The 27,011-nt window shown below is 45.7% G+C and overlaps 2 protein-coding genes and 1 long non-coding RNA gene across 3 annotated transcripts in view; 1 reads left to right on the forward strand and 2 right to left on the reverse strand.

The window, feature by feature from the left end:
• Window positions 1-1,466, reverse strand: part of LOC111957498 (phosphatidylinositol transfer protein beta isoform) — a 50,436-nt gene extending 48,970 nt beyond the window's left edge. The window contains exon 1 of the mRNA XM_070437045.1: window positions 1,388-1,466. Within this exon, the coding sequence (XP_070293146.1) occupies window positions 1,388-1,450 (63 nt within the window). The 5' untranslated portion in view covers window positions 1,451-1,466. The remainder of the gene's footprint in view (window positions 1-1,387) is intronic.
• The window catches only part of LOC139023596 (uncharacterized), a 581,371-nt gene that overhangs the window by 9,895 nt on the left and 544,465 nt on the right, over window positions 1-27,011 (forward strand). The window lies entirely within an intron of this gene.
• LOC111958148 (tetratricopeptide repeat protein 28-like) overlaps window positions 18,180-27,011 on the reverse strand; it is a 247,033-nt gene continuing 238,201 nt past the window's right edge. Inside the window, 14 exon segments of the mRNA XM_023979335.3 lie at window positions 18,180-19,750; window positions 19,753-19,853; window positions 19,855-20,053; window positions 20,210-20,487; window positions 20,489-20,549; window positions 20,700-20,807; window positions 21,051-21,180; window positions 22,261-22,284; window positions 25,388-25,463; window positions 25,723-25,873; window positions 25,876-25,960; window positions 26,134-26,180; window positions 26,183-26,203; window positions 26,206-26,256. Of these exon segments, the coding sequence (XP_023835103.2) occupies window positions 18,951-19,750; window positions 19,753-19,853; window positions 19,855-20,053; window positions 20,210-20,487; window positions 20,489-20,549; window positions 20,700-20,807; window positions 21,051-21,180; window positions 22,261-22,284; window positions 25,388-25,463; window positions 25,723-25,873; window positions 25,876-25,960; window positions 26,134-26,180; window positions 26,183-26,203; window positions 26,206-26,256 (2,132 nt within the window). The 3' untranslated portion in view covers window positions 18,180-18,950.

Below are 27,011 nucleotides of genomic sequence, written 5' to 3' on the forward strand. Positions count from 1 at the left end.
CTCTACAGTGACTGACAGACAGGGGCCGTGAAGGCCAAACTGGTGTACTGCAAGATTTCACTGTTCGACTTGTGGCATGTAACGAGGTCATACAAACCACACCACTTATTGAAATATGCTAGATCAGGCTATTTTATTAAAATAAAAGACAGATGAAACTCTACCTCTCATAACAAAAATGAGGCTATTGAAGACAGGATGTCTATTCTCAGCCTTGTGAGCTAACAATTAGTGACATTGGCCTAAATCTTCAGCGTGGATCTGCAGTAGGCTACACGCTCACAAATTCAGAACATGCCTAAGGGTGTTTCTCAAAGACTGTGTTTCTTAACTCTCCAATAGATTAGTGTAACAAAGATTAGAAAAKAATCTCCCTACTAAATTGTTTGTATTCTGAATGTGGTGTGGTTACTCCACACATGATATGACTGTAAACACTGATTGCGGAGAAAAAAAAAGTATAGCCATAAGCCTAGTTTAGTAGGCTTTTATACGAGGCGGGGCATAGCTGCATTAGGAATCAATGATATGGATCACATCAAGTTGAATAAAAATGCATAGGCCTACTGACAATCAACACAAGTTGGGGTACATTCTACCTCTTCAGACATACAAACGTCTTCCTGAATCAGACTGGATTAGGCATACTGATTGTTTCAACTAGGAACCATTGGCACACCAAGTGTCAGTGCAGAATGTCCGATGCTCCCTTGTTATTTCTCTCACAAGCAGATTTTTCCTTGGTCAGCAGTTTGGTGAAAGTTCATAAATCACTAGCCTGCCAGGAAGACTTGAGCACCGTCAGCAAGACGTTGCAAAGTTGGCAACCCTATTCAACACACCAGTGTACTGTTTCCCAAACGCACCACAAGGCTACGTTCATCATTAAAACCGGTTCTAACGATGAACTTAGCCTTAAGATACTTTTGGGAAACTGGGTTTTACAGGCAGTGGACTGAACTTGTGGTACGCGTGCACTTTAGTCTCCCTTCCGCTAGGTAGCTAACTAGAAAGTTACCATTATCGACAGTAAGCTACAAAAACGCTAAACGTTCAACCTACACCAAACAATATACCGTACATTGTTAACTAGCTGGTTAGTGTACCCTTTCGATACTAGATAATCGAAAAATATTCCATATTGTTGTACTTTGATATCCAGCTGGCTAACACAATAGCAGTGAAAAGCCGAAAGAAAGGTGCGTCGGCTAACGTTAGGAGCCTATGCTGACTCGCTGTCATCGGGTAGGCCGGATCTGAACAATCCCACCCTACCAAACAAAGTTTTTATTTGAGTAAAAACATCAACGAAGAATCGCAGTATTCAAAAATATTGTATATTATTATCACACACATTACAGTAAAATCAAGAAAAGTTTGGACTTACTATTCCTTGATCAGGACCATTGTCACTTTTTCCGCTGCGGCTGCGTACTACAAATGACGTCATGTGCCATTTCAACAACTCCCATATTGGCCCCTTATCGTCTGTGATTGGTGAGAGTGGAGATACTTTGAGTGACCTCAAAGGGGATAGATAGAACTACTGTCATGAAAATGTTTGTCAATATTTCATGCTGAAAAGTATCATTCATATGTGCAGGATTTTGCAAGATTCTGCTTGTCTGTTTCTCATTGATAACACGAAAACTATTCAACCACACCCTAAATSACCCAAGTTTTATTGAACCAATAAATCTTCTTATTCTTTTTCCTCCTCTTCTTCTATTCAGAGATCAGTACAATTATTTTAGATTAAAAGAGTTTGACTACTCAACCACTCAAATCAAATAAAAATCRAATTAAGTTATTTGTCATATGCTTCATAAACAACAGGTGTAGACGAACAGCGAAATGCTTACTTACGGGCCGCCCTTCTCAACAATTCAGAGAGAATAACATGTATAGGTAGGGATAAAGTGACTAGGCAACAGGATAGATACTAAACAGTAGCAGCATAGTATGTGATGAGTCAAAAAAGTGCAAAAAGGGTCAATGCAGATAGTTAAATAGTTAACCAATAGCTACCCGGACTAGCAATTTAGCAGTCTTATGGCTTGGGGGTAGAAACTGTTCAGGGTCCTGTTGATTCCAGACTTGGTGCATCGGTACCGCTTGCCGTGCAGTAGCAGAGAGAGCAGTCTATGACTTGGGTGGCTGGAGTCCTTGACAGACCCAGTGATGTGCTGGGCTGTACACACTACCCTCTGTAACGCCTTGCGGTTGGATGCCAAGCAGTTGCTATACCAAGGGGTGATGCAACCAGTCAACTAGTATGCAACCAGTATGCCAGCATCATACCACCCTGCATACCACTGCTGGCTTGCTTCTGAAGCTAAGTGTAACAGTATAACTTTAAACCGTCCCCTCGCCCCAACACGGGCGCGAACCAGGGACCCTCTGCACACATCGACAACAGTCACCCACGAAGCGTCGTTACCCATCGCTCCACAAAAGCCGCGGCCCTTGCAGAGCAAGGGGCAACACTACATCTAGGTTTCAGAGCAAGTGACGTAACTGATTGAAACGCTACTGGCGCGTACCCGCTAACTAGCTAGCCATTTCACATCCGTTACACTCACCCCCCTTTCAACCTCCTCCTTTTCCGCAGCAACCAGTGATCCGGGTCAACAGCATCAATGTAACAGTATAACTTTAAASCGTCCCCTCGCCCCGACACAGGCGCGAACCAGGGACCCTCTGCACACATCAACAACGGTCGCCCACGAAGCATCGTTACCCATCGCTCCACAAAGGCCACGGCCCTTGCAGAGCAAGGGGAAACCCTACTTAAGTCTCAGAGCAAGTGACGTAACTGATTGAAATGCTAGTAGCGCGTACCCGCTAACTAGCTAGCCATTTCACATCCGTTACATAAGCAGGTTTGGTCCAGGTCAGTCCCTGGATGGGAGAACAGATGCTGCTGGAAGTGGTGTTGGAGGGCCAGTAGGAGGCACTCTTTCCTCTGGTCTAAAAAATATCTCAATGCCCCAGGGCAGTGATTGGGGACACTGCCCTGTGTAGGGTGCCGTCTTTCAGATGGGACGTTAAACGTGTGTCCTGACTCTCTGAGGTCATTAAAGATCCCATGGCACTTATTGTAAGAGTAGGGGTGTTAACCCTGGGGACCTGGCTAAATTCCCAATCTGGCCCTCAAACTATCACGGTCATCTAATAATCCCCAGTTTATGATTGGCTCATTCATTCCCCTCCTCTCCTCTGTAACTATTCCCCAGGTTGTTGCTGTAAATGAGAATGTGTTCTCAGTCAACTTACCTGGTAAAATAACGGATAAATAAAAAAAAAAATGCTCTCAACGGTGGAGCAGTAGGGCCTATGGCAAATGTTTTCAGCTTCCTGATCCTGAGGGGGAAGAGGCGTTGGTGTGTGTGGACCATGATAATTCCTTAGTGATGTGGACACCGAGAAACCTGAAGTTCTCGACCCGCTCCACTACAGCACTGTCGATGTGGATGGTGGCGAGCTCAGCCCTCCATTTTATGTAGTCTACAATCAGTTCCTTTGTCTTGTTGACGTTGAGGGATAGGTTGTTATCCTGCCAACACACTGCCAGGTCACTGACTTCCTCCCGATAGGCTGTCTCATCGTCGTCGGTGATCAGGCCAACCACCGTCGTGTTGTCAGCAAACTTAATGATGGTTTTGGAGTTGTGCGCAGCCACACAGTCGTGGGTGAACAGTGGCTGATGTGTTGTTGCCAACCTTCATCCCCTGGGATCCAGGATCTAGTTTCAGAAAGAGGTGTTCCGTCCCAGGGTCCTGAGCTTGGTGATGAGCTTGGAGGGCACTATGGCGTTGAACGCTGAGCTATAGTCAATGGTGTTCCTCTTGTCCAGRGGGGAGAGAGCAGTGTGGAGTGCAATAGAGATTGCATCATCTGTGGGGGAAAAAAGCAGACATTGAATATCCCTTTGAGCATGGTATTATTAATTACACTTTGGATGGTGTATCAATACACCTAGTCACTACAAAGATACAGGTATCCTCCCTAACGCAGTTGTCAGAGAGGAAAGAAATTGCTCAGGGATTTCACCATGAGGCCAATGGTGACTTTAAAACAGTTAGAGTTTAATGGCTGTGATAGGAGAAAACTGAGGATGGATCAACAACATTGTAGTTACTCCACAATACTAACCTAATTGACAGAGTGAATAGAAGGAAGCCAGTACGGAATACAAATATTTCAAAACATCCATCCTGTTTGCAACAAGGCACTAAAGTAATACTGCAAAGAATGTGGCAAAGCAATTCACTTTTTATCCTGAATACAAAGTTTTATGTTTGGGGCAAATCAAATACAACACATTACTGAGTACCACTCTCCATATTGCTTTCCAACAGACACTGGGTGATGAATTCACCTTTCAGCAGGACAACAACCTAAAACATAAAGGCCAAATCTACCCTGGAGTTTCTTACCAATGTGTTGTATCTCTTGACACAATGATGAAAATAATCATGGCCTCTAAACGTTCAAGCTGCATACTGGACCCTATTCCAACTAAACTACTTAAAGAGCTGCTTCATGTGCTTGGCCCTCCTATGTTGAACATAATAAACGGCTCTCTATCCACCGGATGTGTATCAAACTCACTAAAAGTGGCAGTAATAAAGCATCTCTTGAAAAAGCCAAACCTTGACCCAGAAAATATAAAAAACTATCGGCCTATATCGAATCTTCCATTCCTCTCAAAAAAAATTGAAAAAGCTGTTGCGCAGCAACTCACTGCCTTCCTGAAGACAAACAATGTACAGTGGGGAGAACAAGTATTTGATACACTGCCGATTTTGCAGGTTTTCCTACTTACACGATGTAGAGGTCTGTAATTTTTCATTAGGTACAACTTCAACTATGAGAGACGGAATCTAAAACAAAAATCCAGAAAATCACATTGTATGATTTTTAAGTAATTAATTTGCATTTTATTGCATGACATAAGTATTTGATACATCAGAAAAGCAGAACTTAATATTTGGTACAGAAACCTTTGTTTGCAATTACAGAGATCATACGTTTCCTGTAGTTCTTGACTAGGTTTGCACACACTGCAGCAGGGATTTTGGCCCACTCCTCCCTACGATCTTCTCCAGATCTTCAGGTTTCGGGGCTGTCGCTGGGCATACGGACTTTCAGCTCTCCAAGTATTTCTCATTGGGTTCAGGTCTGGAGACTGGCTAGGCCACTCCAGGACCTGAGATGCTTCTTACGGAGCCACTCCTTAGTTGCCATGGCTGTGTGCTTCGTGTCGTTGTCTTGCTGGAAGACCCAGCCACGACCCATCTTCAATGCTCTTACTGAGGGAAGGAGGTTGTTGGCCAAGATCTCGCGATACATGGCCCATCCATTTCTCCCTCAATACGGTGCAGTCCTCGTCCCCTTTGCAGAAAAGCTACCCAAGAATGATGTTTCACCTCCATGCTTCACGGTTGGGATGGTGTTCTTGGGGTTGTACTCATACTTCTTCTTTTCCAACCGGCGAGTGGAGTTAGACCAAAAAGCTCTATTTTTGTCTCATCAGCCACATGACCTTCTCCCATTCCTCCTCTGGATCATCCAGATGGTCATTGGCAAACTTCAGACGGCCTGGACATGCACTGCTTAAGCAGGGGGACCTTGCGTGCGCTGCAGGATTTTAATCCATGACGGCGTAGTGTGTTACTAATGGTTTTCTTTGGACTGTGGTCCCAGCTCTCTTCAGGTCATTGACCAGGTCCTGCCGTGTAGTTCTGGGCTGATCCCTCACCTTCCTCATGATCATTGATGCCCCACGAGGTGAAATCTGCATGGAGCCCCAGACCGAGGGTGATTGACCGTCATCTTGAACTTCTTCCATTTTCTTATAATTGCGCAACAGTTGTTTCCTTCTCACCAAGCTGCTTGCCTATTGTCCTGTAGCCCATCCCAGCCTTGTGCAGGTCACATTTTATCCCTGATGTCCTTCACAGCTCTCTGGTCTTGGCCATTGTGGAGAGGTTGGAATCTGTTTGATTGTGTGTGCACAGGTGTCTTTTATAAGGTACGAGTTCAAACAGGTGCAGTTAATACAGGTAATGAGTGGAGAACAGGAGGCTTCTTAAAGAAAAACTAACAGGTCTGTGAGAGCTGGAATTCTTACTGGTTGGTAGTGATCAAATACTTATGTCTTGCATAAAATGCAAATTAATTACTTAAAAATCATCAATGTGATTTTCTGGATTTTTGTTTTAGATTCCGCTCTCTCACAGTTGAAGTGTACCTATGATAAAAATGACAGCACTCTACATGCTTTGTAAGTAGGAAACCTGCAAAATCGGCAGTGTATCAATACTTGTTCTCCCCTGTATCGAAATGCTTCAGTCTGGTTTTAGACCCCATCATAGCACTGAGATACCACTTGTGAAGGTGGTAAATTACCTTTTAATGGCGTAGACCGAGGCTCTGCATCTGTCCTCGTGCTCCTAGACCTTAGTGCTGCCTTTGATACCATTGATCACCATTCTTTGGAGAATCAGTTTGTCTCTGTGAATGGTTTGTCCTCTGACAAATCAACTGTACATTTCGGTTTCCTCCAAGGTTCCGTTTTATGACCTATTGTTTTCACTATTATTTTACCTCTTGGGGATGTCATTGCGAAAACATAATGTTCTTTCATGCTATGCGGATGACACACAGCTGTACATTTTAATGAAACATGGTGAAGCCCAAAATTGCCCTCGCTAGAAGCCTGTGTTTCAGCATAAGGAAGTGGATGGCTGAAAACGTTCTACTTTTAAACTCGGACAAACAGAGATGCTTGTTCTAGGTCCCAAGAAACAAGAGATCTTCTGTTGAATCTGACAATTAATCTTGATGTTGTAAAGTTGTCTCAAATAAACTGTGAAGGACCTCGCGTTACTCTGGACCCTGATCTCTCTTTTGACGAACATATCAAGACTGTTTCAGAAGAGCTTTTTTCCATCTACGTAACATTGCAAAAATCAACTTTCTGTCAAATGATGCAGAATTAATCCATGCTTTTGTTACTTCTAGGTTAGACTATAAATGCTCTACTTTCCGGCTACCCGGTAAAGCACTTAATAAACTTCCGTTAGTGAAAATACGCTGCTGAATCCTGACTAACCCAAACATTTGATCATATTACTTCCACTGCTAGCCTCCCTACACTGGCTTCCTGTTAAGGCAAGGGCTGATTTCAAGTTTTACTGCTAAACTACAAAGTTACATGGGCTTGCTCCTACCTATCTTTCCGATTTTGTCCTGCCGTATACTAGACGTACGCTACGGTCACAACGCAGGCCTCCTTATTGTCCCTAGAATTTCTAAAGCAAACAGCTGGAGGCAGGGCTTCTCCTATAGATCTCCATTTTTATGGAATGGTCTGCCTACCCATGTGAGAGACGCAGACTCGGTCTCAACTTTAAGTCTTTACTGAAGACTCATCTCTTCAGTGGGTCATATGATTGAGTGTAGTCCTGGCCCAGGAGTGTGAAGGTGAATGGAAGGCTCTGGAGCAACGAACCGCCCTTGCTGTCTTGCCAGGCCGGTTCCCCTCTCTCCACTGGGATTCTCTGCCTCTAACCCTATTACAGGGGCTGAGTCACTGGCTTACTGGTGCTCTTTCATGCCGTCCCTAGGAGGGGTGCGTCACTTGAGTGGGTTGAGTCACTGACGTGATCTTCCTGTCTGGGTTGGCGCCCCCCCTTGGTTGTACCGTGGCGAGATTTTGTGGGGAATACCCGGCCTTGTCTCAGGATGGTAAGTTGGTGGTTGAAGGTCCCTCTATGGGGATGCCAGGCCGGTTCCCCTCTCTCCACTGGGTTCTCTGCCTCTAACCCATTTATAGGGGGGAGTCACTGGCTTACTGGTGCTCTTTCATGCCGTCCCTAGGAGGGGTGCGTCACTTGAGTGGGTTGAGTCACTGACGTGATCTTCCTGTCTGGGTTGGCGCCCCCCTTGGGTTGTACCGTGGCGGGATCTTTGTGGGGAATACCCGGCCTTGTCTCAGGATGGTAAGTTGGTGGTTGAAGGTATCCCTCTGTTGAAGGTATCCCTCACAGCCCCCAGGCTGTGCTTTGGAAAAGTGGGTGGGGTTTATCCTTCCTATTTCCTGTCCGGGGGTATCATCGGATGGGGCCACAGTGTCTCCTGACCCCTCCTGTCTCAGCCTCCAGTATTTATGCTGCAGTAGTTTTATGTGTGCGGGGCGTAGGGTCAGTTTGTTATATCTGGAGTACTTCTCCTTCTTATCCGGTGGTCCTGTGTGAATTTAAGTATGCTCTCTCTAATTCTCTCTTTCTCTCTTTCTTTCTCTCTCTTGGAGGACCTGAGCCCAGGACCATGCCTCAGGACTACCTGGCATGATGACTCCTTGCTGTCCCCAGTCACCCTGGCCGTGCTGCTGCTCCAGTTTCACTTGTCTGCCTGCGGCTATGGAACCCTGACCTGTTCACCGGACGTGCTACCTGTCCCAAACCTGCTGTTTTCAACTCTCTAGAGACCTCAGGAGCAGTGAGAATACTCTTAATGATCGGCTATGAAAAGCCAACTGACATTTACTCCTGAGGTGCTGACTTGCTGCCCTCGACAACTACTGTGATTATTATTATTTGACCATGCTGGTCATTTATGAACATTTGAACATCTTGGCCATGTTCTGTTATAACTCCACCCGCACAGCCAGAAGAGGCCACCCCTCATAGCCTGGTTCCTTTCTAGGTTTCTTTCTAGGTTTTGGCTTTCTAGGGAGTTTTTCCTAGCCACCGTGCTTCTACACCTGCATTGCTTGCTGTTTGGGGTTCTAGGCTGGGTTTCTGTACAACACTTGTGAGATATCAGCTGATGTAGGGCTATATAAATACATTTGATTTGATTTGAAGACACAGAATGATCCTGATGGCTGAGTTACAGGTTTAAAACTTCTTGTCAATATGGTGGCGCTGTTTTCACTTTGTAAAACCGTGCCCAAATTTAACTGCCTCGTACTCTATTCTAGATCGTACAATATGCATATTATTGTTACTATTGGATAGAAAACACTCTCAAGTTTCTAAAACCTTTTGAATTATATCTGTGAGTAAAACAGAACTCATTTTGCAGCAAACTTCCTGACAGGAAGTGAAACAATCTGAAATCGAGCTCTGTTCTAGGGCCTTCCTATTCAATTGCTTGAAATCTATGGATATACATGCACTTCATACGCCTTCCACTAGATGTCAACAGGCCGTGGGAGGTGGATGGGGTGTCTAGCTTGATCTGAGGTCGAACAAGAGCTCTTGGAATGACGTGACCACAATTTCCTTTGTCTACCAAGGCGCGGGAAGGACATCAGCATTGGCTTCTGAAAAGCATTCGGTATAGACGGCTAATATCTCCGGCTTTGATTTTTATTTGACATGTGATAATATCATCGTAAGTATGTTTTTTCAATATAGTTTTATCAGATTATTCAACGTTTATCGGGAGTTTTGGAGTTTTCCGTTCTCTGCGTTAGGTGAAGATACATCTTCGCGCCACTTGGCTAGCTAAGGTTGCTAATTCGACAGGAGAAGAGGACATTCTAAAACCAAACAACGATGTTTCGGCGAAACAGGACTCCTTGTCAAGATTCTGATGAAAGCTCAGCAAAAGTAGAAACCATTTATGATTGTAATTTCGTTTTCTGTGGAAAATGTTAGTCCTATTTTCTTCCTTTTTGAGGGCGCTGTACTCGTCTATAACGTAAGCGTGTTGTTATGGTAAAGTTATTTTAAAAATCTAACATGGCGATTGCATTAAAACTAGTGTAAAGTCTTCTTTGCTGTCCAACCATGTATTTTTTTAGGTTACGTGTATGATGAGTCTTCTATTTGGTCAGATTAGGTAGAGCTGTCCAAAATATCTCCGGAATAATCTTTGTGAAATCGGATCGCCTTACTATTCACCACGTATTTAACCACCGGTTGCAGCTCAAATATGCAATTTTTTGAACCAAACATAAGTTATTGGTACTGATGTTATAAGCTTATCTGATGAGAGTTGTCAGCTATAGTGATTAATTTAATATCTTTTGCTGGTTTTTGCGAATGCTATCTATGCGGTGAATAAATGCGGTTGTGTGTTTGACTATTGTGGTAAGCTAATATAATGCTATATTGTGTTTTCGCTGTAAAACACTTAAAAAATCTGAAATATTGGCTGGATTCACAAGATGTTTATCTTTCATTTGCTGTACACCATGTATTTTTCATAAWTTTTTTATGATGAGTATTTAGGTATTTCACGTTGCTCTCTGTAATTATTCTTGCTGCTTCGGTGCTATTTGTGATTGTAGCTGCAATGTAAAACTATGATTTATACCTCAATATGCACATTTTCAAACAAAACATAGATTTATTGTATAACATGTTAAAAGACTGTCATCTGATGAAGTTGTTTCTTGGTTAGTGACTAATTATATCTCTATTTGGTCAGTTTTGTGATAGCTACCTATCCGGTAAAAAAATGGTGAAAATATGTCTTGCAATGATCAACATCCAATTTGACAGAGCTTGAAGAATTTTGAAAAGAGTAATAGGAAAATGTTTCCCATCAAGTTCTTAGAGACTTACCCTGAAATACTCACAGCTGTAATTGTTGCCAAAGGTGCTTCTAAAAAGTATTGACTCGGGGGTGTGAATATTTATGTAAATTATATATTTCTCCAATACATTTTCAATATATTTGCAAAAATGTCTTAAAATATGTTTCATTTTGTCATTATGGTGCATTGTGTGTAGATAGGTGAGATTGAAAAAAAAGTTTGTTTTATCCAATTTGAATTCAGGCTGCAACACAACACTTGTGGATTAAGTCAAGTGGAATGAATACTTTCTGAAGCCACTATATATATATACAGTTGAAGTCGGAAGTTTACATACACTGAGGTTGGAGTTGTTAAAACTTGTTTTTCAACCACTCCACAAATTTATTGTTAACAAACTATAGTTTTGGCAAGTCGTTTAGGATATCTACTTTGTGCATGACTCAAGTCATTTTTCCAACAATTGTTTACAGACAGATTATTTCACTTAATTCACTGTATCACAATTCCAGTGGGTCAGAAGTGTACATACACTAGGTTGACTGTGCCTTTAAACTGCTTGAAAAATTCCAGAAAATGATGACATGGCTTTAGAARCTTCTCGTAGGCTAATTCACATCTGAGTCAATTCGAGGTGTACCTGTGGATGTAATTCAAGGTCTACCTTCAAACTCAGTGCCTATTTGCTTGACATCATGGGAAAATCAAAAGAAATCAGTCAAGACCTCATCCTTGGGAGCAATTTCCAAACGACTGAAGGTACCACGTTCATCTGTACAAACAATAGTATAAACACCATGGGACCACACGCAGCCGTCATACCGCTCAGGAAGGAGACGCATTCTGTCTCCTAGAGATGAAGATACTTTGGTGCGAAAAGTGCAAATCAATCCCAGAACAACAGGAATAACGGTGCATGTGTTTCCCACCGTAAAACATAGAGGATGAGGTGTGATGGTGTGGGGGTGCTTTGCTGGTGACACTGTCAGTGTCCCGTGTGGCTCAGTTGGTAGAGCATGGCGCTTGCAACGCCAGGGTTGTGGGTTCATTCCCCACGGGGGGACCAGGATGAATATGTATGAACTTTCCAATTTGTAAGTYGCTCTGGATAAGAGCGTCTGCTAAATGACTTAAATGTAAATGTATTTAGAATTCAAGGCACACTTAACCAGCATGGCTACCACAGCATTCTGCAGTGATACGCCATCCCATCTGATTTGCGCTTAGCGGGACTATCATTTGTTTTTCAACAGGACAATGACCCAAAACACACCTCTAGGGTGTGTAAGGGCTGTTTGACCAAGAAGGAGAGTGATGAGTGGCTGCAATCAGATGAACTGGCCTCCACAATCACTCGACCTCAACCCAATTGAGATGGTTTGGGATGAGTTGGACCGCAGAGTGAAGGAAAAGCAGCCAACAAGTGCTCAGCATATGTGGGAACTCCTTCAAGACTGTTGAAAAGCATTCTTGTCACAACCTGGCCATAGAGAGGCTTTTATTCTCTATTTTGGTTAGGCCAGGGTGTGACTAGGGTGGGCATTCTAGTTTCTTATTCTATGTTTTTCTATTTCCTTGTGTTTGGCCGGGTGTGGTTCTCAATCAGAGGCAGCTGGTCTATCGTTGTCTCTGATTGAGAACCATACTTAGGTAGCCTTTTTTCCACCTGTCTTTGTGGGAGTTGATCTTTGTTAGGGACATAGCCTTTAGCTTCACGGTTTGTTTTTGTAGTGTTTGTTGTTTTGTTCGGCGTCTTTTCTAAATAAAGTGAAAATGTACCCTCACCACGCTGCACCTTGGTCCTCTTCTTTTAAACTGCCGTGACAATTTCTAGGTGAAGCTGGTTGAGAGAATGCCAAGAGTGTGCAAAGCTGTCATCATGACAAAGGGTGGTTACTTTGAATAATCTAATACTGTATATATATATATTAAAAAATGGACTATTTAACACTTTTTGGTTACTACATGATTCCATATGTGTTTTTCATAGTTTTGATGTCTTCACTATTATTCTACAATGTAGAAAAACCCTTGAATGAGTTTTTGACTGGTACTGTATAAACAGTTGAAGTCAGAAGTTTACATACACCTTAGCCAATACAATTAAACTCAGTTTTTCACAATTTCTGACATTTAATCCTAGTAAAATTCCCTGTCTTAGGTCAGTTAGATCACCACTTTATTTTAAGATGTGAAATGTCAGAATAATACTAGAGAGAATGATTTATTTTCAGCTTTTATTTATTTTATCACATTCCCAGTGGGTCAGAAGTTTACATACACTCACTTAGTATTGGTAGCATTGCCTTTAATTTGTTTAACTTGAGTCAAACGTTTCAGGTAGCCTTCCACAAGCTTCCCACAATACGTTGGGTGAATTTTCGGACTTCCTCTCGGACTTCGGCGCCGATAGAGATGGCCAGCCTCGCTTCGCGTTCCTTGGAAAATATGCAGTATTTTGTTTTTTTACGTGTTATTTCTTACATCGGTACCCCGGGTAATCTTAGGTTTCATTACATACAGTCGGGAGAACTACTGAATATACGATTAACGTCAACTCACCATGTTCCTACCAGGAATATGACTTTCCCGAAACGGATCCAGTGTTTTGCCTTCCACACATTCAATGGATCTGATCCCAGCCGGCGACCCTGGGCGACGCCGAAAAAGGGGAAACGTGGCGGTCTCGTGGTCAGGCTTCGGAGACGGGAACATCGCGCTCCACTCCCTAGCATACTACTCGCCAATGTCCAGTCTCTTGACAATAAGGTTGATGAAATCCGAGCACGGGTAGCATTCCAGAGAGACATCAGGGATTGCAACGTGCTCTGCTTCACGGAAACATGGCTAACTCAAGGGACGCTAACGGAGTCGGTGCAGCCAGCTGGTTTCTCCATGCATCGCGCCGACAGAAACAACATCTTTCCGGTAAGAAGAGGGGGGGGGTATGCCTTATGATTAACGAGAAGTGGTGTGACCATCATAATAACACACAAGAAACTCAAGTCGTTCTGTTCACCTGATCTAGAACTCCTCACATCAAATGTCGACCGCATTATCTACCAAGGGAATTCTCGTCAATCATAATCACAGCCGTATACATTCCCCCCAAGCAGACACATCGATGGCCCTGAACGAACTTTATCTGACTCTTTGTAAAACTGGAAACCCCACACCCTGAGGCTGCATTCATCGTAGCTGGGGATTTTAACAAGGCTAATCTAAAAACAAAACTCCCTAAATTATATCAGCATATCGATTGTGCTACCAGGGCTGGAAAAACACTGGACCATTGCTACCACTAATTTCCGGACGCTTACAAGGCCCCTCCCCCGCCCCCTTTCGGAAAAGCTGACCACGACTCCATTTTGTTGATTCCTGCCTACAAACAGAAACTCAAACAACAAGCTCCCGCGCTCAGGTCTGTTTCAACGCTGGTCCGACCAATCTGAATCCAGCTTCAAGACTGCTTCGATCACCGCGATTGAATATGTTCGCATCGCGTCCAACAACAATATTGACGAATATGCTGATTCGGTGAGCGAGTTCATTAGGAAGTGCATTGACGATGTCGTACCCACAGCAACGATAAAAACATTCCAACCAAAGAAACCGTGGATTGACGGCAGCATTCGCGTGAAACTGAAACAGCGCGAACCACTGCTTTTAACCAGGGCAAGGTGACCGGAAGCATGACCGAATACAAACAGTGTAAGCTATTCTCTCCGCAAGGCAATCAAACAGGCTAAGTCTCAGTACAAGAGACAAAATCGAGTCGAAATTCAACAGCTCAGCACACAAGAGGTATGTGGCAGGGTCTACAGTCAATCACGGATTACAAAAGAAAACCAGCCCCGTCGAGGACCAGGATGTCTTGCTCCCAGACAGGCTAAACAACTTTTTTGCCCCTTTGAGGACAATACAGTGCCACTGACACGGCCCCTACCAAAACCTGCGGCTCTCCTTCACTGCAGCCGAGGTGAGTAAAACATTTAAAGTGTTAACCCTCGCAAGGCTGCAGCCCAGAGGCATCCAGCCGCGTCCTCAGAGGCATGCGCAGACCAGCTGGCTGGTGTGTTTACGGACATATTCACTCAATCCTTATCCCAGTCTGCTGTTCCCACATGCTTCAAGAGGGCCACCATTGTTCCTGTTTCCAGAAAGCTAGGTAACTGAGCTAAACGACTATCGCCCCGTAGCACTCACTTCCGTTCATCATGAAGTGCTTTGAGAGACTAGTCAAGGACCTATTCACCTCCACCCTACCGGACCACCCTAGACCACTCCAATTTGCTTACCGACCAATAGGTCCACAGACGACGCAATCGCAACCACACTGCACACTGCCCTAACCCATCTGGACAAGGGAATACCCATGTGAGAATGCTGTTCATCGATTACAGCTCAGCATTTAACACCATAGTACCCTCCAAACTCGTCATCAAGCTCGAGACCCTGGGTCTCGACCCCGCCCTGTGCAACTGGGTCCTGGACCTTCCTGACAGGCCGCGCCCCAGGTGGTGAGGGTAGGTAACAACATCTCCACCCGCTGATCCTCAACACTGGGGCCCACAAGGGTGCGTTCTGAGCCCTCTCCTGTACTCCCTGTTCACCCACGACTGCGTGGCCATGCACGCCTCCAACTCGATCATCAAGTTTGGCGGATGACACTACAGTGTAGCTTGATCACCAACACGACGAGACGGCCTACAGGGAGGAGGTGAGGCCCTCGGAGTGTGGATGTCAGGAAAATAACCTCATACTCACGTCAACAAAACAAAGGAGATGATTGTGGACTTCAGGAAACAGCAGAGGGAGCACCCCCCTATCCACATCGACGGTCAGTAGTGGAGAAGGTGGAAAGTTTTAAGTTCCTCGGTGTACACATCACGGACAAACTGAATTGGTCCACCCACCAGACAGCGTTGTGAAGAAGGCGCAGCAGCGCCTCTTCAACCTCAGGAGGCTGAAGAAATTCGGCTTGTCACCAAAAGCACTCACAAACTTCTACAGATGCACAATCGAGAGCATCCTGTCGGGCTGTATCACCGCCTGGTACGGCAACTGCTCCGCCCACAACCGTAAGGCTTCTCAGAGGTAGTGAGGTCTGCAGAACGCATCACCGGGGCAAACTACCTGCCCTCCAGGACACCTACACCACCCGATGTCACAGGAAGGCCATAAAGATCATCAAGGACAACAACCACCCAAGCCACTGCCTGTTCACCCGCTATCATCCAGAAGGCGAGGTCAGTACAGGTGCATCAAAGCAGGGACCGAGAGACTGAAAAACAGCTTCTATCTCAAGGCCATCAGACTGTTAAACAGCCACCACTAACATTTAGCGGCCGCTGCCAAACATACTGACTCAACTCCAGCCCTTTAAAAATGGGATTGATGGAATTATGTAAAAATGTACCACTAGCCACTTTAAGCAATGCCACTTAATATAATGTTTACATACCCTACATTACCCATCTCATATGTATATACTGTCTCTATATCATCTACTGCATCTTGCCATCTTTATGCAATACATGTACCACTAGCCACTTTAAACTATGCACTTTATGTTTACATACCCTACAGTACTCATCTCATATTGTATATACCGTACTCTATACATCTACTGCATCTGCCATGCCGTTCTGTACCACCACTCATCCATATATCTTTATGACATATTCTTTATCCCTTCACACTTGTGTGTGTGTGTAAGGTAGTAGCGGGAATTGTTAGGTTAGATTACTGTTGGTTATTACTGCATTGTCGGAACTAGAAGCACAAGCATTTCGCTACACTCGCATTAACATCTGCTAACCATGTGTATGTGACTAATAAAATTTGATTTGATGATTTGATTTGATTTGATTTTGGCCCATTCCTCCTGACAGAGCTGGTGTAACTGAGTCAGGTTTGTAGGCCTCCTTGCTCGCACACGCTTTTTCAGTTCTGCTCACAAATTTTCTATGGGATTAGGTCAGGCTTTGTGATGGCTACTCCAATACCTCGACTTTGTTGTCCTTAAGCCATTTTGCCACAACTTTGAAAGTATGCCTGGAGTCATTGTCCATTTGGAAGACCCATTTGCGACCAAGTTTTAACTTCCTGACTGATATCTTGAGATGTTGCTTCAATATATCCAAATAATTTTCCTCCCTCATGATGCCATCTATTTTGTGAAGTGCACCAGTCCCTCCTGCAGCAAAGCACCCCCACAACATGATGCTGCACCCCCCTGCTCCACAGTTGGGATGGTGTTGTTTGGCTTGCAAGGCTTGCAAGCCTCCCCCTTTTTCTCCAACATAACGATGGTCATTATGACCAAACAGTTCTATTTTTGTCAGACCAGAGGACCAGAGGACATTTCTCCAGAAAGTACAATCTTTGTCCCATGTGCAGTTGCAAACTGTTGTCTGGCTTTTTATTGGCGGTTTTGGAGCAGGGGCTTCTTCCTTGCTGAGCGGCTTTTCAGGTTATGTCTATATAGGAACTCGTTTTACTGTGGATATAGATACTTTTGTACCGGTTTCCTCCAGCATCTTCACAAGGTCCTTTGCTGTTGTTCTGGGATTGATTTGCACTTTTCACACCAAAGTACGCTCATCTTTAGGAGATAGAACGCGTCTCCTTCCTGAGCGGTATGACGGCTGCGTGGTCCCATGGTGTTTATACTTGCGTACTATTGTTTGTACAGATGAACGTGGTACCTTCAGGCATTTGGAAACTRSTCCCAAGGATGAACTAGACTTGTGGAGGTCTCCAATTGTTTTTCTTGAGGTCTTGGCTGATTTCTTTGGATTTTCCCATGATGTCAAGCAAAGAGTCACCGAGTTTGAAGGTAGGCCTTGAAAAACATCCACAGGTACACCTCCAATTGACTGAAATGATGTCAGTTAGCCTATGAGAAGCTTCTAAAGCCATGACATCATTTTCTGGAATTTTTCAAACTGTTTAAAGGCACAGCCAACTTAGTGTATGTAAACTTCTGACCCACTGGAATTGTGATTCAGTGAATTATAAGTGAAATAATCTGTCTGTAAACAATTGTTGGAAAAATGACTTATGTCATGCACCGACTTGCCAAAACTAGTTTGTTAACAAGAAATTTGTGGAGTGGTTGAAAAACTAGTTTTAATGACGTCAACCTTAAGTGTATGTAAACTTCCAACTTCAACTGTATCTGTTGTATGGTGAACTTGGGCTTCATTTAGGTTTATTTGTGATAATAGCCCATGCCTACCCAGCCACCGACCTCACCACACGTCACTGGAGCACAGGGCCTGTATTCATAAAACATATCAGTGCTGATCTAGGATCATTTTCAGATCTTAATTATTAAGATTACATGTAGAAGGAGGACCTGATACTAGATCAGCACTAATTTTACGCTTACATTTGAGTTATTTAGCAGACACTCTTATCCAAAGCAACTTACCATTCATGCGTTCATCTTAAAATATCTTGGTGAGCACTTCTACTCTGATGTGTAATTGCACTGCCCACAGTAAACTGTGTATTGTAGTCACAAGATCTTTCCAAAGTCATTAATGCAGTGATACAGCATTTTCATCAGCAGGCTAAATCATCAACGCAATAAAATAAGGCAAAAATATTAGAAAGCAAACATGATTTTTATTGAAACAGGTTTACTGATAAATGACAGAGATGGTTGTCATGACACTTCCTTGTTTAATTTCCAAAATCATGGACAAAAAAGTCATACATGGTACTTAACATTGAATAGCAAGGGAATCCATGCTGTGGAGCAGACACTCAATTCACAAAGAAATCAGGCAAAATGCCAGTTTCGATTTCAATAAAAAATATGTAATATTTTTTATTTATTTTTTATTTATCCATCTTTACATGGTACAATTTTGTTCACTTTTTTAATAATATAAAAACACTTAATACTGATTGTGAAACACTGGATTTAATTTACAAAACAATAATAATTATAATAATATTAATATTAATAACAAACAATAATAATAACAATAATCATTAAATTGAAACAAAAATAGAATGGAGGAGACCAGTTGGAGCGGTTTCATCTTGGCCCACACAAATAGCACATTTTTTGGAGGAAATACCGATTGGCATTGAAGTCTACCTGACACACACACACACACACACACACAAACAAACACAGTATCAGGTCTTTGAGTCTTTCTCATTGCCATTGACAGTGTTATGGGCACAATGACGAGACACTTTCTAAGCATTCATGAGCCTCTGAGGGATCACTCTCATTGGCTGACTATGTACTTTTCATTGTCAATCAAGTTCGGTGGGCCAATAGTGACCCTCCAGAAAGTGCTCAACTCCCCCAGTACAAAGGATAACAAGTGGTAGGCAAAATACAGGAAAGAGGACCATTTAAAGTGTCTCAGCATTTGGAGGATGGGAAAAACCTGCCAGGGGAGAGGAACTTGTATCCATTGCCGGCAGGTAGTCTGATAGAGCGAGCACCAGGGCTGCTGCTCGTGGAAATAGAGGGCGAGGGGGCCACCTTTCTGGGGTTGTGCCCATTGGAAGGGTTCTTGTTGCCCCTGTCCAACGACTGCAGCCCCAGCTCCCGCAGCTCCAGGCTGTCTTGGGCGTCGCTGGGGGAGCAGTGTCGTGGGGAGAGGTTCAGAAGGCTCAGCACATCTCTCTTGGCAGAGACCAGGGGTCCTGGGGCGCCACGGAGAGCCCGGACTGGACCCAGATGCTGCTGCTGTTGCTGGGACGCCGTGTTGGCCCAGAATGTCTTCAGGTTGTGGATGGCCACAACCTTCTCATCGATGACGCCCCTCCTGAGGCGGTCCAGGTCTGGGGCATCGGCAGGGCTGGAGCAGGCAGAGCCTGTGGAGGAGTAGGAGAGAGCTGGGGATGGGGCACTGCAAGCCGGGGACTGGTGGCCAGAGCTGGGGGACACGTTACTGGGAGAGCGGGAGATGTGACCACTATAGGGGGAGCTGGGGTATTTGAGCTTGAACTGGGCGTGGCTGTCCAGGGTAGGGGAGGGGTGACTGCCATCCTTTAGAGAGGTCTCTGAGGCTGCAGGGCTGTTGTAACCAGAGCTGATCTTCTGCAGGGAGGAAGAGCGGGAGGGAGGTTTGGGTCGTGGGGAGGACTGGACGCGGACACTGGCGCTGCTGCTGGGACGGCTGAAGGCGCTGGTCTCTGAGGAGCGGAAGGCAGAGCTCCTGGCTGAGGTAGCTCCAGCTGCAGCCCCCTCAGCCCCGCCCGTGTAAACTTCCCACCGCCCGCAGGTTGGCTCTGGGTCTCCTCCAGGATCTCTGGGCCAGCTCCTGGGGGTCAGAGGGACAGTCTTCTCCTCCTGGGATTTGACGGTGCTATCTGTCTCAGTGCTGGACTGGTCCGACTCACCTGTGTCTGAGCTGCTCACCTTGCCTGGCACCTTCTGAAGGGGAGGGTTGGGGCTGGAACAGGCTGGTCTTGACTGGGGGGTGGGGGTGCTGACACTGCTCGTGACGACACAGACACCTGGTAACCCCGCCCAGCGCCCGAGTTGGAATTACTGACAACACCCCTGCCCCACGGTGGAGGTGCGCTGCCCATGACCCGGAGGTAGAGCAGGGAGTCACAGTGGCTTCCCAGAGGCTCACTGCTGATGATGGAAAAGCCTTCATACTCCTCGTCATCTCCCCGGCCCCCTCCTGCTGCTGCAGCCGCCCGTGAGGAGAGGAGCGACTGCGGGGAATGTGCGGGTGCTTGTGGGCAGAGAAGTGTGCTGTGGCCCCACCGCGCTGTCGATGGCCCAGGAGTCACACTCTGATTTGGAGGCAAAGCTCATGGTGGAGGCCACGGAGCTCAGGCTGTAGACGGAGATGGCGTCTGAGGCCAGACTGTCTAGGCAGGGTGGGGAGAAGGGCAGGCTGGGGTAGCCCAGCGGTAGGGGGTTGGAGACAAACTGGCCGAAGCAGAGACTCCAGAGAAGACGAGCTGTCCAGGCTGAGACGCTTTGGCAGCTCTGTGGAGTCTGGGAGAGAGGGGGGAGAGCGAGGGGGGGGGGGGGGTGGGAGAGTGGGAAATAATTGTAAGGGTAAACATGTTATGGTATACATTAATGTATCATGTATCAATCAACTATAATCATTAATCACTGTGTATCTACAAATACGATACTTACCAAACAGTGCCAGCAGAGACTGGAGGGCAAAGTGCATGGTGCGGCGGTTGGCTTGCTTGCCCGTCTTCAGTACCACCTCCTCCTGGCCCACCTCACACAGGTCGAATCCTGCACACACACAGGACAGTTACTCTTCCAGCCTAGCACACATACAGCACACATACCTGCCTAGCACACATACAGCATACATACAGCACACATACCTGCCTAGCACACATACAGCACACATACCTGACTAGCATACACACAGCACACATACCTGCCTAGCATACACACAGCTACTCCTACTACTGACAAATTAGGAAATTATATCCATTTGGATAATTATTTTATTGATATACTGTATCTCACCTAGTGCAGCCAGAAATTCATGGCAGCCTGGCAGTCTCCAGAGCTGCACACTGATGGACACTTGGATGGGCAGCAGAGAGAAGTCCTGCTCCTTCTCCCCTGTCTGAAGCTGGACCAGCACCTGGTGGAGCTGGAGGGACAGAAGAGGAAAGAAATACAGGAGATTAGACAGGAGTAAAGGAGGAAGCTATATACCTTTAACTGGTCTATACCAACTTTTATGGACCTGAGTTGTTGATGGGATCAATGGCTACTGATAGACCAAGTGGATATACTTTTTAAGTAGTGAAGTAGAACAAAATGGACAAATGTGTGATGGTTGTGCTCAAGTCAACTGTTTTCCTCCATAAACCAGTGTCATAAAATGACTTCCACCATGACCATCTCTGTTGTGGCAAGGAAGAGTTAATTTTTGTCAGGTTTAGTAACTCTGCCTCTGCCCTTTGACCCTGTGTAGGGTTGATCTTAGTTCCCAGGGGATTGGCTCTTCAGCCTATCAGAACTACAGTAGCTTTACTGTGGCGCATGGCTCAGTGGCTCAGGGTGGTTTAGATTAGGAGGGAACCATCTCCTCCTCCTCTGTGGGAGTTTAACGCGTGACCCCCGGGCCACACTCACCCTCACTGTTTAGGGATTATTCAGCCTGGAACAGAGAAACCTTTGTCAAACTGACCTGAAGTACTGTCACCACTTGATTAACATGCCCTCTGCCCTTTCTCTTCTCTGTTCATGCTCTGTTTCTTTATACGTGGAATGTTCATCCTTTCATCCTGACCTTGAGTGAACCAGGGTTGTAAACCCAAGAACACTGATAGCGCTGCACTGCCCAGCAGTGGAATGTTGGCCCAAACAGCACTACACTATAAACTTGGAGCTAGTAGAGGTTGTACATCAGTAACTGGAACTGTATGAGACATGTTTAAGTTTAATTTATTTGCACCAAAGAAAACAAGTGATAGACAACAATACAGATAAAAACAAATAAAGGTGTGATTGGAAGCCCAAGGGCTTATATGAAAATCACACCACAAGAAAACTACATACAGTACATACTGTAAGTGCTAAAGAACAGAGCATGCTTCACATGCATTTCATCTATTATTCAGTTAAAGTTGATGCAAGAGGATTGTGCTAGGTGGTTTAAAGCAGCAGTGAAATGGAGAGGGGTGGGATGGGGTGGGACGAGGTGTAGAGGGGGAGGCACACTTACCATTCCCACCATATTTTTAACAGCCTTCAGACCGCAGGTTAGAGACAGGGGCAGGAGAGAGAGAAGAGGCTTTTAGTGCATGCATACAGGACAGCCCATTCACAAAGAGCAGAGGAGACCAGGTCCAATGGGGACACAAAGGGCACACAGGGAAACAGAAAAACACAACTGATGGGTAGTGTGTCATACATTAGACACATATTACACAAAACCATTGAATCACCATGCATAGTTGCCTTTGCAGTGTGCTGTCAGGAATACCTCATATATCATACATGCTTGGAATGTTTCAAATGTTATGGTCACCACCAATGTGGAAACAAAAGCCCAAATCCCTTTCTGGCTGGATGGCAACAACAACTGCCCGAGTTACACCAGGAACGCACAATCCCTCCATCAGTGCTCAGACAGTCCACAATAGGCTGAGAGAGGCTGGACTGAGGGCTTGTAGGCCTGTTGTAAGGCAGGTCCTCACCAGACATCACCGGCAACAACGTCACCTATGGGCACAAACCCATCGTCGCTGGACCAGACAGGACTGGCAAAAAGTGCTCTTCACTGACGAGTTGCGGTTTTGTCTCACCAGGGGTGATGGTCGGATTTGCGTTTATCGTTGAAGGAATGAGCGTTACACCGAGGCCTGTACTCTAGAGCCGGATCGATTTGGAGGTGGAGGGTCCATCATGGTCTGGGGCGGTGTGTCACAGCATCATCAGACTGAGCTTGTTGTCATTGCAGGCAATCTCAACGCTGTGCGTTACAGGGAAGACATCCTCCTCCCTCATGTGGTGCCCTTCCTGCAGACTCATCCTGACATGACCCTCCAGCATGACAATGSCACCAGCCATACTGCTCGTTCTGTGCGTGATTTCCTGCAAGACAGGAATGTCAGTGTTCGTTCTGCCATGGCCAGCGAAGAGCCCGGATCTCAATCCCATTGAGCACGTCAATGGGATTGAGGGTGAGGGCTAGGGCTAGGGCCATTTCCCCCAGAAATGTCAGGGAACTTGCAGGTGCCTTGGTGGAAGAGTGGGGTAACATCTCACAGCAAGAACTGGCAAATCTGGTGTAGTCCATGAGGAGGAGATGCACTGCAGTACTTAATGCAGCTGTTGGCCACACCAGATACTGACCTTTACTTTTGATTTTGCCCCCCCTTTGTTCAAGGACACATTATTCCATTTCTGTTAGTCACATGTCTGTGGAACTTGTTCAGTTTATGTCTCAGTTGTTGAATCTTCTTATGTTCATACAAATATTTACACATGTTAAGTTTGCTGAAAATAAACGCAGTTGGGGACGTTTCTTTTTTTTGCTGAGTTTATTTCTCAAGCAAGCTAGGACTGTCTTGGAGTGATCTGAGTGGGGAGGGGGAAACTTAAAACCAGTTGTTATTGGCAGAGAGGTTTGGGACTCTCTTTGTTGAATGAATGAATGATTGAATGAGTTAATTAATGAAATTGTATTTTCGTGTCAAATCTCCAGTTGGCAACCCATCCCTTACGGAATCAATTGACACATAGACAAACATTGCAATGATTCACAGCGATAATTCAGTCAGTGATACTTATTCCGGTGTTGTGCGCAGTGCACACCTCATAAAGAATGAAAAAATAAATCTAGACATAATAGTAGATAAGGTTATCCAAGCATTAATAATAGCCCTAGAGCAGTAAAAAGTACAAATAAAAACAACGGTAAACATGACAGATCTCTATGACAAGACGCATCATTCACCCAAGTTTCGTCAAGATCGGGCCAGTTGTGTCTGAGATATATTGTGTGACTATCGCACGTACATTTCATTACTATAGCTCTCCTCTCCTCTTTGGACAATCAGTACAATTTTGTAAATGTCAGATCTCTAAGCCAAGACGCAGTGCTGTCTGATATATCGCGACTATTGTAAAAACATAATAACAGACGGAGACAGATCCACAGTCCCCTCCCCGATTTCATCGTGGGGGACAATACATACAGATAAATAAATACAGTAAAATTAAACGTTATTGGTCTATTAACCAATGTATCACCTGGTGATGTCACCAGGCAGGCTGAAACTCCACCCATACAAACAGGCTGATTAAAAKGTCCTGTGTAGATTGTATTTTCAAGCAACAACTATCAGGAAATAACTTTAATACATTTCTTTACACTTTTACAGTGTTATTTTTATCAGCTGTTGTACAATATGATACAAAACACAGGAACACTGAATTTTGACTGCACTGGGCCTTTAAGGGCTCAGTGCTCCTGAGTGGCGCAGTGGTCTAAGGCACTGCATCTCAGTGCAAGAGGCGTCACTACAGTCCCTGGTTTGAATCCAGGCTGTATCACATCCGGCCGTGATTGGGAGTCCCATAGGGCGGCGCACAATTTTCCGTCATTGTAATTAAGAATTTGTTCTTAACTGACTTGCCTGGTTAAATAAAAGTTAAGTAAAAAAACATATATATAAAAAAATGAAGTAAGTCCCCAGCGGCTCAGATAATGGGAAGAGTCGGGTTTCTGTTTCCTTCATAATTCACAATGTCTCCCTCTCTGGAGTTGCAAGACACTAAATACTACACTCCATGGTTGAGCAGAAACACTGTGCTGCTGTGGTGCTGTGGTGCTGTGCTGCTGTGGTGCTGTGGTGCTGTGGTGCTGTGGTGCGGGTGCTGTGTGCTGGGTGCTGTGGTGCTGTGGTGCTGTGCTGCTGTGGTGCTGTGGTGCTGTGGTGCTGGGGTGCTTTGGTGCTGTGGTGCTGGGGTGCTGGGGTGCTGTGCTGCTGTGCTGCTGTGGTGCTGTGGTGCTGTGCTGCTGCTGGTGCTGTGCTGCTGTGGTGCTGTGGTGCTGTGCTGCTGGGGTGCGTTGGTGCTGGGGTGCTGTGGTGCTGTGCTGCTGTGGTGCTGTGGTGCTGTGCTGCTGTGGTGCGTGCTGCTGTGCTGCTGTGGTGCTGTGCTCCTGTGGTGCTGTGCTGCTGTGGTGCTGTGGTGCTGTGCTGCTGTGCTGCTGTGGTCTGTGCTGCTTGTGGCTGTGCTCCTGTGGTGCTGTGCTGCTGTGGTCTGTGGTGCTGCTGCTGTGCTGCTGTGTGCTGTGGTGCTGTGCTGCTGTGGTGCTGTGCTGCTGGGGTGCTGGGGCTTACCCGGTTGATGAGCTGCTCTCCTGCCTCGGAGGCGGTGATGAGTTTACACAGGGCTTGGAGAGCTGGGGCGGTAGACCTGGGAGACACGGTTAAAGCACATGGTTCATTATTCAGCATTCTTTCAAGCTGCATTTAATATACCATACATTCAGTAGAAGAGTAAAACACTGGTTATACTATCTGTGTGTTGGTAAAAAGCACACAAAGCCACCTGATAAGCAGTATTGTAACTTTTGATATTCTATAGTAGAAAGATGGAGGCCCAGTTCATGTCTGGAGCTGTTCTCCATCTCACTGTCCTATCCCCAGTCCCATGTCCTCCTGCCAAGGACCACTGCCTACCAAGTATTGACTGCAGGGTGGTGCTACACTGCTGTAGCCTGTCTCCAGGGTCTGCTGTGGGGAAGAAAACAGCAGCAGGGATGCCGGTGCCAGCCGAGTCCAGGCGGAAGCCCACAGCGGTCAGCAGGGCATGCCAGCCTGGGACCCCCCCACCTTGTTCTCCACACTCTGCTGGGACGTGTACATGGAGTTACGCTGGCCGTTCTGAATCCTCTGGAGAGACTTCTCCACCTGGTGGGGACAGGGGGATTTAGACTAATGTAAGAGTGTGTGTGTGTGTGTGTGTGTGTGTGTTGTGTGTGGTGTGTGTGTGTGTGTGGTGTGTGTGTGTGTGTGTGTGTGTGTGTGGTGTTGTGTGTGTGTGTGTGTGTGTGTGTGTGTGTGTGTGTGTGTGTGACCCTCACAAGGTGCAGTAAGACCCGCAGAGCATCCCGTGCTCTCTCTGGATACGTAGGATCTCTGCTAGAGCCTGGCAATCAGAGACGAGGGGCTGTTCAGCTTCACGTCATTACCAATCAGCATGTAGCCTGGACAGACACATCCACAAGATCAACAGGAAGGAGAGGAAAAGAGAGATGCAGACAGTGAGAGTCCAGTGGGATCTACTCAGTTGGAGGTGACAAACCAAGCCAATCTGATTGTGTGAAGTAGAATGTGTCTAACCTGCCCAGTTGGAGGGGAGTGGGCGATATATCCTCATCGTTATGTGTGTGCACAGAGTCAGAGCAACTGTCTGTCAGTATAACTTCGCCCACCCCACCTTCGCGAAGAGCTGGCGGGCAGGTTAGACACATTCTACATTCAGTCACTGCACAACTGCGTGTGAGTGGTACGACCCCAAGTTCCCACGTATATGGCGTCCATACCTGAAGGACCGTGGCTCCAAGAGTATAGGAGGGTGGTGTAATCTCACAAACGTCACTGAAGTGTGTTGTAACATCAAGTAGACAATGTGGTCTAAGCGCATGGACCCCAGTTTAGAAGCGGAGTAGGGGCATAGTCTATACTCTGATCGTGCGTGTGAGACACACAGTTAGCAAGATGTCTACCCTTCACACACCCCTGCCCCACACACTTTTGGAACCGAGGGGTTAGAGGTGGGAAGTAACTTGAGTTCTTGATGTGGAACGTATCCGAACATGTGTCTAACCACTGACCAACTCTTGGAGCGGTGGGAGTCTCCAGTACTGAGTCTGGAAGAATAAGAAATGAGCCGGTGTCTCATAAGAACACTGCCCATGTTTGTACGTTCCGGTGGGAGACTGAGTGTGGAAGTCAGAGT

The sequence above is a fragment of the Salvelinus sp. IW2-2015 genome, linkage group LG33 (assembly GCF_002910315.2).
Source record: "Salvelinus sp. IW2-2015 linkage group LG33, ASM291031v2, whole genome shotgun sequence".
Taxonomy (NCBI): Eukaryota; Metazoa; Chordata; class Actinopteri; order Salmoniformes; family Salmonidae; genus Salvelinus; species Salvelinus sp. IW2-2015.